The sequence below is a fragment of the Macaca thibetana genome, chromosome 6, assembly GCF_024542745.1.
Source record: "Macaca thibetana thibetana isolate TM-01 chromosome 6, ASM2454274v1, whole genome shotgun sequence".
In the NCBI taxonomy this organism is placed as follows: domain Eukaryota; kingdom Metazoa; phylum Chordata; class Mammalia; order Primates; family Cercopithecidae; genus Macaca; species Macaca thibetana.
In genome coordinates this window covers 142,521,868-142,542,761 of record NC_065583.1, presented here as the reverse complement: position 1 = coordinate 142,542,761, position 20,894 = coordinate 142,521,868, and the positions used below count along the sequence as shown (strand labels likewise).

Below are 20,894 nucleotides of genomic sequence, written 5' to 3'. Positions count from 1 at the left end.
AGAAGGGGGAACAGCATTTCTTGACTTTGAAATGTCTGGAGCAAGGTACCCAGGATTAGGTGGGAACCACCTAGAATTTACCATGTCCTTCACTGGCCCACACTTACTAGCTATTTCACAAAGTAGGCAAAAGAGTGAATAACGATCATCATTTTTTAATAAACAGGGTTGTGGTCTCTGGCTGAGGAAAGGTATAACCTGTTGTAGATTACAAAAAAGAAAGCTCTTTGATAGCGATGGAAAGCCCTGAAAGCCAGCATGAAAAGCCTGTTCCTCAGGAAGCAATAACATCCCAAAGTCTACTAGGATTTTAGGTTCAACTGCAAGACTGTCTTTCGTACAAACAGGACGAGAAAGTCACACCAAAGGACCGAGCAAGCCATGGGCAAAGCAGTTGGAAAAAAAAATGAATAGAAAAGAAAAATAAACCAGGGAAAGCTGCAGAATGGCGAGGAAAGGCAGAGACGCCTAGAAAGGGTAAGACGGGAGGAGGGAGATGGAGAGGGAGGGGAGAGCGGAGAGAGCAGAGCACCGACGTCAGGAACAAAAGCTCCAGCGGAGTCTGGCGGAGGCACTAAGGGAGCACGGGGTGTTTTGAATAATTATTAAAATTAGCATGTGTCTGCGCCATCCTGTGGGTGTGGCGCACAGAGGAGTGTAAACTCTAGCGGGGCTGGAGCAAACATTGGATTAGCGGCAGCAGCCTGCCAACCTGCCCGAGGAGTGCTGGGACCAGCGCGCTGCACGCCGACTGCACGATGGCCTCGTCTCAGGGGAAAAACGAGCTGAAATTAGCCGACTGGATGGCAAGTCTGCCGGAGATCATCCACAGCATCCCCCTCACCAATTTAGCCATTCCAGGTAGGCGCGCAGGGGCTGCCGGCTAGGCGCTCGGCGCCCGCTCCACCTGCCCCGCCCTGCTTTATCTGCCACTAAGTGGTAACTTGCCACTATGCCCGGGGGAGGGAAACTCGTCTTCCAGGGTGGGTCTCAGGCCAGGCGAGCCCGTGCCGGGTAGCCTTGGGCTTCCTGGCGTTTTCCAGACCTCTAAGGACCGAGGCGCTAGAGTCAAGGTGACTGCTTTTCTCCTGGGCGTTTGAAGCAGGTTATATGCGGAGGACTGGGGCAGAGGAGAAGCTGGGCTCCAGGATGGTGCCTCGTGACCCCCTCCTATGGTTTCCCCTGCAGATTTGGGGGAGTGGGAGCGATCTCTGGGTCTGTGGGGTGACAGTGTGCGGCGAACGCGAGCTAGTGTCAGGGGCTCGCCTCCGGTGCAAGGACCTGAGTCTATCCCTGCATGGAATTGAGCGGATTTGATAGATTCTCGGCTAGAGTCATTAATATTCGTCCCCAATCTCCTTTAAAAAGACAAAGCGCTTCCCGAAGAGTGATGAAAGTTCAGGGACCAGAGGCAGCGTGATAGCTGCCCTTGAAAAGGAGCCGAAGGGGGCGACGGGCAGAGGGCACCGTTGAGTACTGGCGTGGACCCCGGGGGGCCTGGCCAAGTGGTCGCCGTCTGGAGTCTGGTCCCAGTGCGTGTTGGCAACACACTTCGCCCAGGTCAGAAAAGCAAACCCTTGTGGACCGTGTGTTTGCTGCTTGGGACAGAAGCTGGGCAGGGGAACCTGGGTGACCTGCAGTAGAGGGGTGGGATTAATAGGCAAATTTTAGGGAAAAGGTGACTGAGAATGTGTCCAGACAGCCTAGAAGGATAGAAGGGTGGACAAAGCGAGGAAGAGACCTGAGGGATCAAGAAGCTTCGGCTTGACGTGTGCGACTTGGGCCATAGACCGGGCAGGTTTCTAGGGTGGGAGATTCTAGCAACCCCCAGATCAGGTATCCAGGAGTGAGGGTTGTTTCAGGACAGTTTACAACAGTGACAGCTGGGGACACGGCCATACTTTATTAGCAATTTGGCTATGCAGTTGGGCTACGGGAGCACACACCTGATCTTTTCAGAGCTGGGCTGGAGGGCAAATTACTCATGAACAGTCCACTTCTGGCCCTGAACTAAGCTGGGTTATTAAATTCAACGTTCTGGTCTACCTCCTCTTGATCTGCTCCATCCAGCGCCCCCTCTCAGCTATTGGAGGAAAACATAATAAAGAACAAAACAGAACAAAAACAAAAACAAAAGAAGGGTTATTTTGAAAATCACTAGATGCTCCAACCAACAGTGCTGCCATTGATTAGTCCCTCAAATCAATGGTTGTTAGTCAAGTGAATATTTGACAGCAATGGCAGGCACAGTCTCTGCTACAAGTGCTATCCACAGAAGGGGCTGTCTCCTTTTGTCCTTCTTCAACAGATAGCTTCCCAAGGGCCAGGGATCTCCAAGGAAAAGAACCAACCCGAGGTTCTCCATGCAGCACTTACTCTGCTACCTAGGTGAGCCTGGGGATTGCTCTTTTCAAGGAGACAGTAGAAAGCACAACTCTGGCATAACTCCATTCTTGCTTCCACAGGCATTCCCATTCCCATTTTCCTTCTTCATTTTTATTTGGATTTTTGACAGTTTCTTTCACATGGTCTCCTCTGAATGTTTTTATATGCATAGAAGGTAAGAAGGGCAATCAGTGTGATGCAAACCTTCTGGCAGGTGACTCTCTAGAGATACAGGATTAAAAGCCAAAGTTTGCTTATCTAGTTCTGAGAGATGGTATGATACCTTTTTGAGTCTACCTTACATTTCTGTAATATTTCACTTTCCAATCTCTGTTATGTACACCAGCTCACATAATCCTTCCAAAACCCCATGAAGCAGGCAGTGCTGGCACTATTACCTCGATGTCACAGATGAAAAAACTGAAGCTAAGCGAAGACAAATGCAGATCCCTATCAGTTCAGGGATCTGACCCCTTAATTGGACCTTTGGGAAGGTACCCTATGAATTTTGGAGGGAAAGGCTTTTTGATTTGTATCTGGATGATTCAGCAGCAACTGTGACTAACCAGGGTTAAGGAAAAAGGAAGTAAGCATTAGTGGGAACAGAGTAATTTTCCTTTCCTCCCATGGACAAAATAAAAACCTGAAGTGAGAGATTTTGGTATCTGGGTGATCTTAGAGTACAGACATGAAGATGATGATGGCATTGGGCTTCCATGGGAATTCATATTGTTTTCCCAACTCCTCTTGGTATTATACTCAAATGGATCCCCTGTAAAACTTCCCCTTCTCACTCCAATACTTGTGAGAAAAAAATAGACACACATATTTCATCAAATCTATACTCCTGAATACCCCCATGTTTCTGTAAATGGGTTTGGAAGATCCACACATGTAAAAAAACCAGGTTTAAAAACAGGTTTGGCACCTTTTTGCATTATTCAGCACTGAGAATTTTTGGAGGAAAAAAAGATATTCAAACTTTGATAGTCAGAGAAGACTAATTGGAGACTATTAAACACTAATGGAATAATTGCCTTAAAATCATGCTAATAGCTTCCTGGCTGCTACATGTTTACTTGGCCAGTTGCTACAGCTCAAATTAAGTAATTATCTCCACCATTTAAAACCACTCCTGGTACACCACACAAGTGTTTCTGTTGAGGGGAACTGCTGCTCAGTCATCCTCAAAGCTTCAGGTTTTCTTAGGTAAAGCGGCTGGAAAATGAAGAGCTGCCTAATTATAAGGCTACCCACCTGAGGCAGCTGACCCAGATTACCCAGAGTTACAGCAGAAAACAACGTGCAGCTGTGTGATATTCCCCACCAGAGCACAGTTCTGGTGTCTTTAAATATTTCTCAAATCTCTGCATTTTAAATACTTTCAGAGTAATCTCTCAATAGCTGTTTTGCATTTAAATGGCACCATGATATGATTGATATTGACTGGACTGAGGAATTAAGTTAGTAATTGGTGTTAGTATTTCACTTTGAATTTATTTTTTAAAGAAATGACACAGCCAGAACACATTGACAGTTACTCGAATTTCAGCCTTATCATTTCTTTCTGTCTCTGATGGCACTAAACTTAAGTGTTCATTCTTGCATATTTGTTTAATAATGGCATTTTGGATTATGAATGATACTGCCCTTCACTATAAGCAGGTGAGAGAGGATAAACAGAAATGGGAGCAGGAAGACAAAGTATAAAACTTAGGTAAAAGTGAGACTGATGAAAATTCAGTTTCTCTGAAGCAGAGTTCTAACTCTGTAATCATGGTGGCTCCAGAACTGTTGTAAAGAGGTTCATCATGGGAACAAGTAAGGTGTTGGTAATCTGCATGTGTGACAGAGAGTCATTCTGTCCAAAATCTAAAAGATTGGAAAGGGTTCAACCCGTGGGAGGGGTCTGCTTTGTGTTCTCTAATATGTGATAAAAATCTTTTTCATATAGTGTAGCAAACTGACCATGTAATAATAAAATATTGACCAAAATGTTGTGGGACTGGAAACTCAGAAAGAATCTATGTTTTCTTCAACAGGGAATTGTTGATTGTATTTTAGATAAGGAACACAGAAATGCTTTATAAATCAGTGACTGTGCCTGTGAAATTTGTTCATTTCCTTTAGAAAATGCAAACATCAATGAGAAACAACAGGTTCACTAAGGGAAGCTAAGTGTTTAAACAGCTCTGAGTTTAAACAGCTCTGAGTCTCTGTTCTTGTGTCTGATTTACTAGTTTTTAATTTCTTCCCCTAACAGTGATCCCTTCTTGTTGCTGCCTGTGTTCCTGGAGCCAACCATCTTCCTCCTCTTTGTAATTTCCTATTTCTATTTTACTTGGAACAAGTCAATCTCTAGGATGTATCTGGTACTGGTTCTAATTGTGCAAACTTCTAAAGAACAAAACAAGAGCAGTTCCCACCTCCCACCCCATTTTTTAGTGGATAGTGATACTGAAGTGAATCTTTCAAGACAGTAAAAAAGCAACAATATATATTTTTTTTTTTTTTTTTTTTTTTTTTTTTTTTGTTGAGACAGAATCTCCCTGTGTCGCCCAGACTGGAGTGCAGTGGCCGGATCTCAGCTCACTGCAAGCTCCGCCTCCCGGGTTCACGCCATTCTCCTGCCTCAGCCTCCCGAGTAGCTGGGACTACAGGCGTCTGCCACCTCGCCCGGCTAGTTTTTTGTATTTTTTAGTAGAGACGGGGTTTCACCGTGTTAGCCAGGATGGTCTCGATCTCCTGACCTTGTGATCCGCCCGTCTCGGCCTCCCAAAGTGCTGGGATTACAGGCTTGAGCCACCGCGCCCGGCCAAAAAAGCAACAATATTGTTTAGGATGAATATCTCTCTTGTCCTGCCTCTCTAATTCCCAGTTTTGTTTTTGGTTTTGCGAAAAAGGAAAAATTGAAAAGTATCTGAAACATAATTTGTTCTACTAGGACTTTTCTTGATGAATTGAATCCTTGACTATTTTTAATCAATGTAAAGTGTTATATGTGCTATTTTACCATTCACAAAGTGTCTTCCTATGCACACATGTGCCTTTTCCACATTCTAACAATAATCTTCTAAGACCTTGGTACTCAAAGTTGGTTCAGGGACCAACACCATCAGCATACATGTGGGCTTGGTAGAAATGCTGCATCTCAGACTCCATGCATCACACATCAGATCAATTTAATTACAATCTACATTTCAACAAAATCCCCAGATGATTTATGTACACATTTAAAGTTTGAGAAAACTGCTTTAGTGTATCTCTAAAGAGGGCTTTTATGTAAATGTCAGAGCCAAATTTAAATATACATTTTTTACTAGGCCCTTTCTATTGCACCATGCAGTCTATACATGTTTCCAAATTTATAATCAGGCTTAAAGTCAGAACACCATATTTGACTCAAAGCTAATTACCCAAGTTAGGGACATTTCTGATAACTGACATTACAGGTCATCATGTACCTTGAGCAGTAAATGTGATTTAATTGCTACTTAACTCTTCAAATTAGGTCACTGTGATAAAAGTAAAATCTTTTCTCTCATTTCCTTAAAGTCCTGCTGCTTCTTATTGGTCATCCATAGCACTTAAAATCAGCTCATCTGGTGATGCTAGTGATCCCTAATGCCAATTTAGGAAACATCTCTATATTGGTTCTTTGTTCATTTGGAGTCTTTCTTTGTTGTGCATAAGACCAGCTCCTTCTGTTATAACTTGCAGGTTGATTCATTTTATTTATAAACTAGAACTTTGCAATATTGTTCTTGAGTAAAAGTGGCATCATGAAATAATGCAAAATGTAGCATTAGAAAGCCATCAAAAGCATCAACATTAAAGGTAAACAGTAAATTGGTTTTCAATAGAAAATGACCTATCTTGTTTGTATTGGCAAGTCACATCTCATTTATTTGAAGCATAGCTTATATGGAGTACAAGCATATATAACAGTTTATAATCCACTAGATTGGATGTCAGTTGTTTGATACTATAATTGTTCTAAAATAGTTAAACTTCACACACACACACACACACACGCACACAGTCCTCCAATTGCTTAAATGGATATCACAATGTTCATAAATTAACGCTCATATACTTTACTCATATAAAGATTTATTATACCCTTACTTAGAGTTTATTGAATCATGTTTAATTCCAACTCCACCCGATGAGAATAGAAAGAGCAAATCATAAACAAGATGAAAACTGTTGAGTGTCATACATAATTAATGACAATAGGGAATATTTATGAGGGAAGACTAACAAATGGAGATACACTGACACAAAACATAGTGTTCTCTACACTTTACCAGTCCAAAAGTAAAATCAGAGTCACAGCAACTGGCAGTTGTTCAACTCCTCCCAAATACCGCCTTAATGAACTTCCAAATAGTGTTAAAAATCTGGATGGATTTTTAAGTATGATCTACAAACCAGTCATTTGGGCTGGATTGAGAAACTAGTCCTTTAGGCTACAACATGGTATCTGTCATTTTCCTTCTTTCCTGTTTTGGGAAAGCTTTGGAGAGTTGTCACCCTTGCTCCTTTGACATATAGAGAAACTGTGCTTCCATAGTTTGATGCCCCAAATATCACCACCACTACTTATAGCTCTTCCAGAGCTTATTCTGTGTCTGCAGAGGCCCAACATTGAGCATGTTAATGTCTAACAAGAGTCAAAGGCTCCCAGAGCTTGGTCCCCCATTGTGGAAGCTGCTGATGCCAACATCTCCTATTGCTGACTCTGCCATCACTGTTGAACCCCTGAGTGCTGGCACTGCCAAAACCAGGCATCTTTTTGCCTGGTTTATATTGATTATTTTGTTGTTGCTCCATTGCCCGGGGACTAAGGTATGATTTTATGTGGCTGGGCAGAGGAAAATATGTGGGACAAATTTTTTTCTGTACTCTGCATTATGCTCAATGTTAGCTCACTCTCTGCATCTGCACATATGTGTTTGCATTGACTTCCTCTTAAGAAAACTTCTTTTTCAGGAAGCATCTTGATTTTTCCTATAAGTAAACTTCCAGTGGGTGCAATGTAATCATTCCTTTAGACAAATCTAGAGTGGGAGCACAGCTAGGGTCTATATTTTTCCCACTGAGCAGGCTGGGATAATGTAAACAGAGCCAATTAATCCCACATTCCTAAAGTAATCCCTAAGGGCTCCATTGTATGAAAGCACATTAGTAGCTACTTGATGTGCTCTGACCCATCAAGAAAAGGTTAAATCCTTCACACACACACACACACACACACACACACACACACACACACAAGTGCACACACACACATTTTAATTCCTGTTGTTAAAAGGGAAAGCTCTGTTTTCTGGAAATTTTTTTATTTTTATTTTTTTTTTGAGGCGGAGTCTCGCTCTGTCGCCCAGGCTGGAGTGCAGTGGCCGGATCTCAGCTCACTGCAAGCTCCGCCTCCCGGGTTCACGCCATTCTCCTGCCTCAGCCTCCCGAGTAGCTGGGACTACAGGCCCCCGCCACCTCGCCCGGCTAGTTTTTTGTATTTTTTAGTAGAGATGGGGTTCCACCGTGTTAGCCAGGATGGTCTCGATCTCCTGACCTCGTGATCCACCCGTCTCGGCAACTATTACCGCCAGTGAGGATGCCTCTCACTCAAAAGTATTAGTTTTTGGAAACCAGAGAACATGCCACCATGATGAGCACTCAAGGAAGTCCTAGACGTAATCATTGAAATTAATGTCCTCAAGAAGTTTATAGACTCTTCTCATGTCTTCTGGTTTGGATAGGGTTCAAATCGATCTCAGAAGAGTGGGGACCAAAAAATTATCTGTATCGTATATTCCAGAAGGAAGGGAAACATGAACAAAAAATTTAATTGTGGTTCAGATGGAATTTCGCTGCCAGAAGCTTTTTATAGTACCATATGTTTTTATTATGCTCTATTAAGGGAGGAAGATAGGTCAGTAAGAGAGGGGCAGGAGGAGATGGTTAAATATTCTTGAGAAGCAGCCAGGATTAGTCACCTCCGGAGGTCAGGTACTGAAACAGATGGCCCATGGATTTGTTAGATGCGCTCTTGTTATGTTCCTGTATTTCATTACAGATCCTGGGAGTGGACAGCTCTTACAACACTCTATCTTAAATGCCAGCTAATGTTATGTTTTACATAGAAGAATTCTTTCTGTGAGTTAATTTTTATGAAGCAGTCACATTTATCCTTAATTATCATTATAAAGAAAAATTTGGTTCCTCCATTCACTTGAAAAATGTTCATTTCATGAGGCAAAGTGGATTATGATAAATGGTCATCTTAATTTCCTGCTATGCTTTCCTGGAACCCCCTATGGCTTGTTAGGTAGTGCAGAGAAAGATGCACTTGTAGTCCTACTGGGCAAATAGGACTTATCTTCAATGCATGTCTCAGGCCATACACCCATGTTGCCATTTAGAGGAGGAAGAAGAGTAGGAGGAAGATAACCATAGCTGCCTTAGAGGGAATTTAGCCCTAAATACACACCCATGTGACCTGTCCTGGCCCTTTCTCAAGAAAAGGTTGTCAGGGGATGTAAAGCTCCTGCCATGAATACTGCTAGAGAAGAAGGCTACAGAATGTGATGTCTGGTTTAGTCTTCATCACCCCTTCGTGTCCTCATTTCTCTTCTGATAAAGCCAAATTTCTTGATCCAACATGAGATTCCCACCTTTGGAAATTATCTTAATGCTCGTGTCTCACTTTTTCTCTTCTATTTACCTGGAAAACCCCAATTCAGTTAAACGCAACTTTCTAACTATTCAGATACTAGAAAACTTCAGTGGATGAACATTGTTGGTGAGAAATTACACAGTTTGGATGACTGGACTCACTGGAAATTTCTGACCAGAAATTTTAAATGAGTATTCAATACAGGCAGAGAGACTTACTACACTTCCCTAGTAAATTCATTTCTTGTTCTCTAAGATAAAAATTTTATACCTCTTCTTGATTCTCAAATCAGCACCTTCTTCCTACTTCATCTGTACTGATTACATCACATCTTATTTTATATTAAAGAAAGGGCTCCATTGTATTAAAGCATATTAACAGTTAATTAATGTGCTCTGACCCATCAAGAAAAGGTTAAATCACACACACCACGTGCGTGCACACACACACACACATAATTTTATCCTATTAATTCCTCTTTGCCACCTCTTCTAAACTGATTACTTCACTTCTGATTTTATATTTAAAAACTGGATGCAAACAGACAAGATCTTCGTCAGTTTTCCACCATTGAACCTACAATGCATCTATTTCTATATACTTTGGATTTCCTTTAGATAAGAGGAAGACCTGGACCTGCTCATACCTAAGCTAAGTTTTCCCACTTATGTTCTGGATCCCATCCACACAAATCTGTTCAAAGCTTACTTTTGAATTTATCCACTCTCTCTTTTCTGTGTGATCATTTTTCTCTACTTCTATAGGATCATTCCAGTCAGCACACAAATATATGTAATAATACCCCTTGTAGAAAAAAAAAATTGTTATCACACCTGCCCCTCAATCAGTAAACTATTTCTCTTATTCTTGTAAAAATATCTTGTCTGCCTTCAGGTTGTTATATCTCTTTCTCTCCCTAGTCTATACTAATCTCATTAATTGTTCTTATCAAGGTAGCCAATGATCTGTATTTTGCCAAAGGTAATGGTTACTTCTCTATCATCTTATTTGACCTTTCAGCAACATTGATGTGGTTCACCACACCTTTCTTCATGAAACATGTTCTTCCTTTGGCTTCTTAGCACACCTTATTTTTTTTATTATTATGATAAAAACCATAACATCCATAACATGAAATTTACTTGTTAAAATTTTAAATATACAATACAGTGTTGCTACCTGTAAGTACAATATTGTACAGCAGACCTCTAGAACTTTTTCATCTTGCATGACTAAAACTTGACACCTGTTGAATAGAAACTTCTCTTTTCCCCCTCTCGCCTCTCTCTCTCTGGCAACCACCATTCCGCTCTCTGCTTCAATGAGTTTGACTATTAGATACCTCACCTAAGTGGAATCATGCAGTATTTGTCCTTTTGTGACTAATTTATTTCACTTCGCATAATGTCTTCAAGGTTTACCCATGTGGTAGCATATGACAGGATTTTCTTTTTATGACTGAATAATAGTACATTTGTATGTATATGCCATGTTTATTAATCCATTCATCCGTTGATATACATTTAGATTGTGAACAATACTGAAGCTTATTGCAATGAGAATAGAAATCCCGATTCAAGATCTCAATTTCAATTCTTTTGGATAAATAACCCAAAGCGGGATTGCTGGATCATGTGGTAGTTCTATCTTTGAAATTTTGAGGTAATTCCATTCTGTTCTCCATAGAGGCTGCACAATTTTACATTTCCACCAACAGAATTTCAATTTCTCTACATCCTTGCTAACACTTATTGTTTTATATATTTTTGATAGTAGCCATCCTAACAGGTATTAGGTGATATCCCACTGTGGTTTTTATTTTCATTTCCCTGGTGATTAATGATTTTTGAGCACTCTTTCATAAACCTCTTAGCTATTTCATGTCTTCTTTAGAGAAATGTCTATACTTGTTCTTTGTCTAGTTTTAATAGGGTTATTCAGTTTCTGCTATTGAATTGTAGGAATTCCTTATATATTTTTGGAAATTAACCCCTTTTCATATATATGGTTTGCAAATATTTTCTCCTATTTCATTCTGTTGATTATTTCTTTTGCTGCAGAGAGGCTTTTTAGTTAGATGTAGTTCCACTTGTTTATTTATGCTTTTGGTACCTGTGGCTTTGATTTCATTTCCAAAAACTCATTATCAAACCCAATTTCATAAATCTTTCCTCCTACATTTTCTTCCAGGAGTTTTACAGTTTCAGGTCTTACGTTTAAGTTGTGTGTGTGTGTGTGTGTGTGTATATATATAATATACATATTTATGGGATAAAAGTGTATGGATTGAATAATGGTCAAGTCAGGCTTTTAGGGTATCTGTCATCCAAATAATGTACATTGTACCCATTAAATAATTTCTCATTCTCTCCCCTTTTATCCCCTTACTCTTCTGAGTTTCCATTATCTATCATCCTGCTTGTTACATCCATATGTACACGTATTTTAGCACCCACTTATGAGTGAGAACATGCAATATTTGTCTTTCTGTGTCTGGCTTGTTTCACTTACAATGTGACCTCTACTTCCATTCATGTTGCTGCAAAAGAAGTGACCTTATTATTTTTTATGGCTGCGTATTATAGTATTCTGTTGTGTATATATGTCACCTTTTCTTTATCCAATCATGTACTGTTGAACACTAGTTTGATTCCATATCTTGGCTATTGTGGATAGTGCAGAGATAAACATATGAGTGCAGGTGATCTTCTTCTTTTTTTTTTTTTTTTTAATATAGTGAATTCTTTTCATTTGAGTAGATGACCAATATGGGGTTGCTGGATTGAATGGTAGTTCTATTTTTAGTTCTTTGAGAAATAGCCATACTATTTTCCATAGAGGCTGTACTAATTTATATACCCACCAACAATGTCTAAGACTTGCCTTTTCTCTGCATCCTTGCCAACATCTATTGTTTTTTTGTCTTTTTGATAGTAATCATTCCAACTGGTGTAAGATGATATCTCATTGCACTTTTAATTTGCATTTCTTTGATAATTAGTGATATGGAACTTTATATATATACACACTTTATGTATGTAAGTGTGTATAAATATAAAATGTGTATATATACTTTATATATATACATATATACTTTATATATACACACTTTATATATATACACTTATATATATAACGTGTGTGTGTGTATATATATATATGTTGACCACTTGTATATCTTCTTTTGAAAAATGTCTATTCATGTCCTTTTGAGTTGATTTTTGTGTACGGTGTAAGATAAGGATCCAAAATCATTATTTTTCATGTGGATATCTAGTTTCCCAACACCTTTGTTAAAGAGACTATCCTTTCCTCATTGTGTATTCTTGGCATCTTTTCAAAGATAAGTTAAACGTGTATGTGAGGTTTTATTTCTGGTCTCTATTCTGCTTTATTGGTCTATATGTTTGTCCTTATGCCAGAACCATACTGTTTTGATTACTGTGCTCTGTAGTATGTTTCCAAATCAGAAAGTATGAGGCCTCCAGCTTTGTTTTCCTTTCTCAAAACTATGAGGGTTTTTGGAGTCCTATGTGGTTCCATATAAATTTAGGATTATTTTTTCTCTTTCTGGAAAAGGCCATGAACTTTTCATAAGGATTGCATTAAATCTGTAGATTGCTTTGTGGAGTAGTAACATTTGAGCAATGTTAAATCTTCCAGTCCATGAACATATGATGACTTTTCATTCGTTTGTGTCTTCTTTAATTTCTTTCTGCAATGCTTTGCAATTTTCAGTGAAGTCCCTTGTCTCCTTTGTTAAGTTTATTCCTAAGTATTTTGTTCTTTTTGCTAATATTGTAAGTGGGATTGTTTTCTTAATTTTCTTTTAAGACTGTTCATTTTTAGTTTATAAAAACACAACTGATTTTTAATGTTGATCTTCTGCAATGTACTAGATTCGCTTATTAATTCTAACAAATTTATTTATTTATTGGAATCTAGGTTTTTTACATATAAAATCATGTTATCTACAGAGACAATTTTGCTTCTTCCTTTTCTATTTAGATACCTTTTCCTTCTTTTTCTTTTCTTTTTTAATATAACTACTCTCACTAGGGTGTATAGTATTTTGTTAAATAGAAGTAGTAATAATGGCCATCCCTGCCTTCTTCCTGATCTTAGAGGGAAAGCTTTAAACTTTCACTATTGAGTATGACTATGGGCTTGTCATATGTGGCTTTTATTGTGTCGAGGTATATTTCTTTTATATCTAATTTGTTTAGCATTTTTATCATGAAAAGATGTTGAATTTTATCAAATGTTTTTTCTGCATCTATTGATATGATCATGTTATTTTTATCCTTCATTCTGTTAACATGGTGTATCATATTAATTGATTTTTATATGTTGAATCATTTTTGCCTACAATGGATAAATCCCACTTAATCATGGTGTATGATTCTTCTAATGTGCTGTTGAATTCAGTTTCCTAGTATTTTATTGATAATTTATTCATATTTATTCATGTTTGCATTTATTAGGGATATTGGGCTATAATACTCTCTTCTTGCAGTGTTTTTGTCTGCCTTTGGTATCAGTGTAATGCTGATCTCATAGAATGAATTTAGAAGTGTTCACTTCTGTTCAGTTTTTTTTGGACGAGTGTAAGAAGGAATGGCATTAATTCTAGTAGAATTCACCTTTAAACCATCTGGTTCTGGGCTTTTCTTTGTTGAGAGATTTTAGCAACTGAATCAATCTCCTTACTATTATAGGGCTGTTCACATTTTCCATTTCCTCATGATTCAGTTTCAATAGGCTCTATGTTTCTAAGAATTTATTTATTTTTTCTGGTTTATCCCATTTTTTGGTATATAATTGTTTATAGTAGCATCTTATAATCCTTTCCATGGAATTAGTTGTAATGTCTTCTCTTTCAATTTTGATTTTGTTTATTTGAATCTTCTCTCTTTCTTTCTTTAGCTGAATGTCAATTATGTTTATCTTTTCAAAAAATTCCTAGTGTTGGTTTTTTCTATTGCCTTTTCTATTCTCTATTTTATTTATTTCTGCTCTAATCTTTATGATTGCCTTAATTCTACTAAATTTGGCTTAGTTTGCTACTCTTTTTCTAATTCTTTGAGGTATAGAATTAGGTTAAGGTTTTTATCTTTTTTAGTGTAGGCATTTATTACTGTAAATTTATCTCTTGGTACTGCTTTTGTTGCATTCCATACGTTTTGGAATGATGTGTTTTCATCTCGCCTTTTTTATCTCAAGATAATTTTTTAAAATTCCCTTTTGATTTCTTGTTTGATCAACTGGTTGTTAAAGGGTGCATTGTTTAATTTCCACACATTTGTGAATTTTCCAGCTTTCCGTCTGCTATTAGTTGTGGTTGAAGAAGATACTTGAAGAAGATACTTGGTATAATTTCAATATTCTTAAATTTGTTAAGATTTTTTTGGGGGTCTATTGTGTGATCAATCTTGGAGAACATTCCATGTGTACTTGAAAAGAATGTGTATTCTGCTGTTGTTAAATAGAACGTTCTGTATATGTTTGTTAGGTTCATTTTGTCTAAACTGTAGTTGAAGTCCAATTCCTTCATGATTTTCTGTCTGGATGATTAATCCATTATTAAATGTAGGATATGAATTTTTTTCCTATTATTGTATGTTGTCTATCTCTTCAGTTATGTCACTGCTTTATATATTTGGGTTTCTGATATTGGGTGTGCATATATTTACAATTGCTATATCTTCCTAGTTGACTTGACTCATCAAATTATATCATCATATAATGAGCTTCTTTGTCTCTTGTAGCAATATTTGACTTAAAATCTATTTTGTCTGATATAAATATGGCCACTCCCATTCTCTTTTAGTTATCATTTGCCTGGAATATATTTTTCTATTCACTTTCAGCCTATGTATTTTCTCAAATCTAAAACAAGTCTTGTAGACAGCACATATATCTTATGAATTGTTGTTCTTGCTGTTTAGTTACATTTTTAAAAAATTGTATAGGAAAAGACTTACTATTGCTGTCCTGTTAATTGTGTTTTTCTTATCGTCTTGTAACTTTTTCATACCTCTTTTCCACCATTGCTATCTTCATTTGGGTTTATTGATTTTTTTGCAGTAATACTCTTTGATTTTTTTCTCTCTTTTCTTGTATCTTCTGTATATTTTTTCCTTGTGGCTACCATTAGTTTTACATGAAATATCTTATAACACTTTATTTACATTAAAAAAACTTAAAACACATATAAAATCCTCTACTTCTCCCTGCACATACTTTATGTTACCAATGTCATAAATTATATTTTTATATTTTCTATCCATTAATATATTTTTATAGCTATAAGTTATTTTTAATATTCTTGTCTTTTAACTCTTATACCTGAATTGAAAGTAATTTACATATCATTATAGTATTATAGTATTCTGTATTTATCTCTATATTTATCTTTACCATTAAGTTATATAGTTTCCTATGCTTTTACATTACTATTTAGCATGTTTTTATTTCAACTTAATGGACTCCCTTTAGCATTTCTTCTAAGGTAGGTCTAATGATGATAAACTGTCTAGGCTTTTTTTTTTTTTTTTTTTTTGGTCTGGGAAAAGCTTTACCTTTCCTTTATGTTTAAAAGACAATTTTGTCAGAGATTGTGCTCTTGGTTGTTTGCTATTATTCTACTTCCTTCTGTCTCACAAGTTTTCTGCTGAGAAATCTACTTAGAGTCTGGAATTTTCTTTGTATGTGACTAGTCACTTTTCTCCTGTTATTTTTAAAATGCTTTCTTTGTCTTTGATTTTGGCAATTTTTTTGTAATGTGTCTTGGTATTGGTATTGACTTATTTGGGTTTCTCAGATTTGGGCTTCTTGAATCTGAATGCCTATTTCCTTCCTCATATTTGGGAAGTTTTTGGCCATTATTTCTTTAAATAAGCTTTCTTCCCCCTTTGTCTCTCATTTTTCCTCTTTTAAATTTCATAATGTGTATATTGGTCTGCTCAATTCTTTTCCATAAATCCTTAAGGATTTCTTCTGTCTGTTTTATTCTTTTTTCTTTTTGTTCCTCTGACTGGATAATTTCAAATGATCTATCCTCAAGTTTGCAATATTTTTCTGCTTGATCAAGTCTGCTGTTGAATATCTCCAGTGGATTTTTTCAGTTCAGTTATTGCATTCTTCAGCCCCAAAATTTCTGGTATTTTAAAATATTTTCTATGTTTGATGAAGGTTTTATTTTTTGTATATATTGTTGTCCTGAAGTAATGAACATCTTTATGATGATTATTTTTAATTCCTTGTCAGGTAATTCACATATCTCTGTTTCTTTGAGGTTGGTTTCTAGAAATTTATTTTATTCCTTTGATTTGATTATTTTCCCATTTATTCCTATTTCTTGTACCTTTGTGTTGGTATTTATGCACTTGAAAAAAATCCACCTCTCATAATCTTTACAGACTGGATTTGTAAAGGGAAAGGCATTCATCAATCAGCCCAACTAGGGATTCTGTAAGACTCTCAAACCTTTTCTGTGATGTGTCTTCCCGGGACCTGTGCATATAGATTTCTAATTAGGAAGGTTTATTAGATTTTTTCAGGAACTTTTAATCTCTGACTCCCTCTGATGCCTGACTGCTGTACTGTGAGTCCTCTGAAGAAGCAGCACACCACCTGCTATTTTATATTCTCAGAGCTTCCCAGGCATCTAGAATATGCCAGGTCCTATCAGTCCCCAAAGCCAGGATATACAGAAACTAATCCCTTGGGTATCCCATCAAAAAGCAGGAACATTGGCTGCATACTTTACTTTTCCCTTTCCTTCCTGAGGGAGAAGCTACTGAACTGTGTTGGCTTCTGTCAGCTGTACCTCAGACCCTCTGGAGAGGCAGTAAGTTGCCCAACAATTTTGTTTTCAGTGACCACCAGACATTTAGAATACTCTGGGTCTCATTAGCTCTCTTTTACAGGTGAGACAAAAGCCAGTGCCCTAGGCAGCCTTCTCCAAAAGTCAGAATGTTGGACATGCAGTCTAATCTCCTCTTTCTCTCTCTGGGGAGAATCTGGGGGCTCAAAGTTTCTTCCCAATTGCATGACTCTGCTGGAAGAAGGGACTCTGGTGAGAGGATGCCAAAAATCTTCCTTCTGGCTTTGATGTGGCACATTTCATACTCACCTGGAGTGCAGGATGTATCATAAAGGAAATTAGTCCATGTATTGTTGAATTAGTGTCTCCATGAGAGAAAGGAGAGTCTGGAGCATCCTATTCTGCCATCTTGCTGACATTACTCCTAACCACACTTACCTTGTTTTTCTTCCTTCGCTTCCTTCCCTACATGCTTCCATAAGGTTATCTTTGTGAGCTGTAGCCTCTTTTATTGCCAACTGAAGAAATCTTAAATTACCCTGGGCTCAGACTTTGATTCCTTTTTTCTATTATTACATTTTTACCTTAGGTGCAAATATCTAATCCAATCACTTGAAATAACATCAATATGCTAATGACTGCCAAGTTTAAATCATTAGCCCAGACCTCTTTGCTGGACTCTATCCTCATATATCCCACTACTTTCCCATCATATGCATTTGAATTTCTTATAGAAATCTTAAACTTAACTTGACCCAAATAGTGCTATTAATATCACCATCCATTGCCAAATGTGTTCCTCATCAAGCTTTCCCCATCTAAGTACTTTGTATCATTACCTGTTAGTTTCCCAAGCCCAAAACCTAGGAGTGATTCTTCATTTTTATTTTTTACTCAAATACTAAAACCACTCAAAGAATAAATTCTGTGGAATATTTCTCTAAAATATATCTACAATCCTTCCACTTTTCTTTACTGCCACTGTTACAATCTTAATCTAGCCATTGCCATCTCCCACATGAATATTTCCACTGTTCTTCAAACCAGTTTTCCTGCCCTCACTTTTGACCCTCAATACAGAGTATCTTTCGGAAGTGTAAGTTAGGTGTATAATTTGCTTATATAAAACCCTCCACACCTGCAGTCCCAGCTGCTTAAGAGGCTGAGGCAGGATGATTGCTTGAGACCACTTCAAGGCTCCAGTGAGCTCTGATCATACCACTGCACTTCAGCCTGGGCATCAGAGCAAGACCCTGTCTCAAAAATAAATATGTAAAAAATAAAATCCTCCATTGTAACTTACTAAACTTACTTGTTTCTGTGTATTTTTCTGACCTCAACTCCTTTCACCTTTTCCTTTCTCAGTAATCCTATCCATTCTTTCTGGTCCTCATACCCTCCGGGCTTCTTGTCTTAAGATTTCATTGGCATCTTCCTCCAGATCATCACCAGGCTTCCTTCTTTTCCCCCTCTACTCTCCAGTGTGACACCCCCTCAGGAGACATTCCCTGACCATCCTAGCTAATTCAGTCTATTCCATTTTTATCATTTTTCTAACAATTACTTTGTCTTACTCATAGTGCTTATACATTATCTAGTGCTTATGAATAACTACTTTATTTGTTTATATATTTTTATTTCTCAAATGAGTAGAATATAAGCTATTCAAGGTCAGGATCTTGTCTGGATCTTTCCTAGTGCCCTGGCCTATAGTCAATGTCCAATTAGTATTTGTTGCCTATCAAATGACAAAATACGCACAGAGAGACTCTGCCCTTGTACAAAGGCTTCTGCTCTGTTGATCTAAGAGAAAGAGAACCCAAAATGAGTAGTCAAGTGAGCTTGTTCTTTTCAAAATCTTTCAAGAAGCTCTAACTGAAACAAGTTAATTCAAGCCAAGGGATCATCTTGTTACATTTCAATAAAGACTATCCTGGCCTTCAATATTTTTTGAACGAGGCACATGATAATTGAACTAAATGAAATAAGATTTTGTCTGAAGGAACAATTTTTAGCCATTATGGCACTATATGTGCAATCACATTTCTTACTTCTATATTTATATACTTAATGACTACTAATCATAATAAAAGCTTTGAAGAAATTTTAGATTGGACCGTGCCTTCAGAAAAAAAAGTATGCTATTTTTAACACTAGTTTGGTTTTTAAATTTGCATTCTAATTATCTGTAAGTTGGTAATTCAAGTAGGATTAGGTGTTGTATCTGTAAAACTGCTGGGGAATTCATGTCATAGACAGTCTTGGTTTAAACTATGGCTCTGCTACTTACAAATTAGCTCCAGGGGAACCACTACATACCCTCTGAGGTACTATTTTCTCAGCTCTAAAATTGAGATGAGTACAGTATTAACCTCATGTTCTTTGTTGTCAGAATTCAACAGGATAATATACATAGTATGTGTATCACAGAGTAAGTAGTCAATAAATGTAGCTCTTTCGACCATTACGTCATGTCTAATTAACCTCATTTACTTTGCTAACAGGGTCTCTGGCAGGGACTGCCTGGTTCTCTGACTAAGCTCCTTTGTTTCTTGTCTCATCACAGTTGAAGACTCTCATATTTTCTGTCCTTCCATTTGAGGCTCAGCTCTGCTTAGCCTCCAGAAGCAGTCCAACCATATACTGTGAAGAGGGAAAGTAAAGAAAGCTATTTCAATAGTAAACTTATTGTGTCTAGCACTCAACTTCTCTGATGTAGCTGGACATAGAAAAATGGACTGTTGTGGGAGGGGCAGACATGAGGTACCCAGAGAGAGTGATGTGATCTTCCTATTGGTGGAGATGTTAGCCAGGCAGACACAGCGACAAGTGATTAGGAGAATATCCTTATCCGGGGAGGACAATGACCACCAAGAGTTTTGATCCAGCAGAGGAAGCAGAGTCTAATATATATTGACAGAGATAATAGGAAATCCAAAAGCAGATTTCCCAGAAACACAGGGAAGCTTCAGCCAGATTAAACTTCATTGTATATTTACTCCCCCAAGTGTAAGCTTTGGACAAGCTTGTATCACCAGACTTTTCTCTCTAGGCTTACGTTCTTCAGCCCTGGACTGTCCTCATATCTTAGAACGAGAAGGGTTCCATGTAATTCTTCCTGCTCAGGCTCCTGATGCCTCGTACTAACTGAGCTGTCTCTCACTGTGGGAGAAAACTTCCAGTTGTTACAAGGCTGATTGTAACCTTTGTAACTTGATTGTAACTTGAAGATTAATTGGACCTATTCTGATGAGCTTCAACAAGACTCATATTAAAAAAAAAATTGGAACATCAAAAAATGAACTATGTAAGAGCAGGTCGGTAGAAACCTGACTTAACCATGGTTTGTGAGAAAAAGTCCCAGGGCAAGTAGCCAGCTGGTGATAACTGACTGTAAGTCAGTAGCATGACATGGCAGTGAAAATGTGTAATACATACTGGGCTGCATAACCAGATATAATTTGTAGAGTAAGCAGTGTGATAGTCCTGCTGATTCTGTACCAGGCAGAGCCTATCTGCAGCATGGTGCTGCTTTGTTCTGGGATTCAAGTTTCCACAAAAACTCTGGAAAGCTTCAGTGTGTTTTAGAGATGGGGCTGGGACTGAAGGGTTGGGATTGTGTGGGAGGACACTACCAGGTCATAACTCTGAAGGTTCTGGAAGCCACAAGAAATGGAATAGAGCCCTCTTTCTTCAAATACATGAAGGAGGGGGTCTCTGGAGTTCTAAATTAAAGCAACCAAAGAATACAATTTAGAAGGATGAAGGTTTTGGCTAACTGAAAGTAAGGAAAGAAATTTTCTTCAATGTGATTTTTTAAGTAGTAAACTCATCCTCTTCAGTAGAAGTTTATAAAGAAAGGCTCATGGCTATCTTCCAAACATCTGCATTGACACAGGATTTGAGCTCAATGACCTTTAAGACATTTTTTCACTCTAAGATACTGTGTGATTTTGGGTGTGTTACTTGGCCTCTTTGGATGTCTTTTTTCTTACCTAA

The 20,894-nt window shown here is 37.9% G+C and overlaps 1 protein-coding gene across 1 annotated transcript in view; it reads left to right on the top strand.

Moving 5' to 3' along the window:
• Positions 1 to 214: 214 nt before the first annotated feature.
• PLCXD3 (phosphatidylinositol specific phospholipase C X domain containing 3) overlaps positions 215 to 20,894 on the top strand; it is a 188,234-nt gene continuing 167,554 nt past the window's right edge. The window contains exon 1 of the mRNA XM_050793474.1: positions 215 to 861. Within this exon, the coding sequence (XP_050649431.1) occupies positions 759 to 861 (103 nt within the window). The 5' untranslated portion in view covers positions 215 to 758. The remainder of the gene's footprint in view (positions 862 to 20,894) is intronic.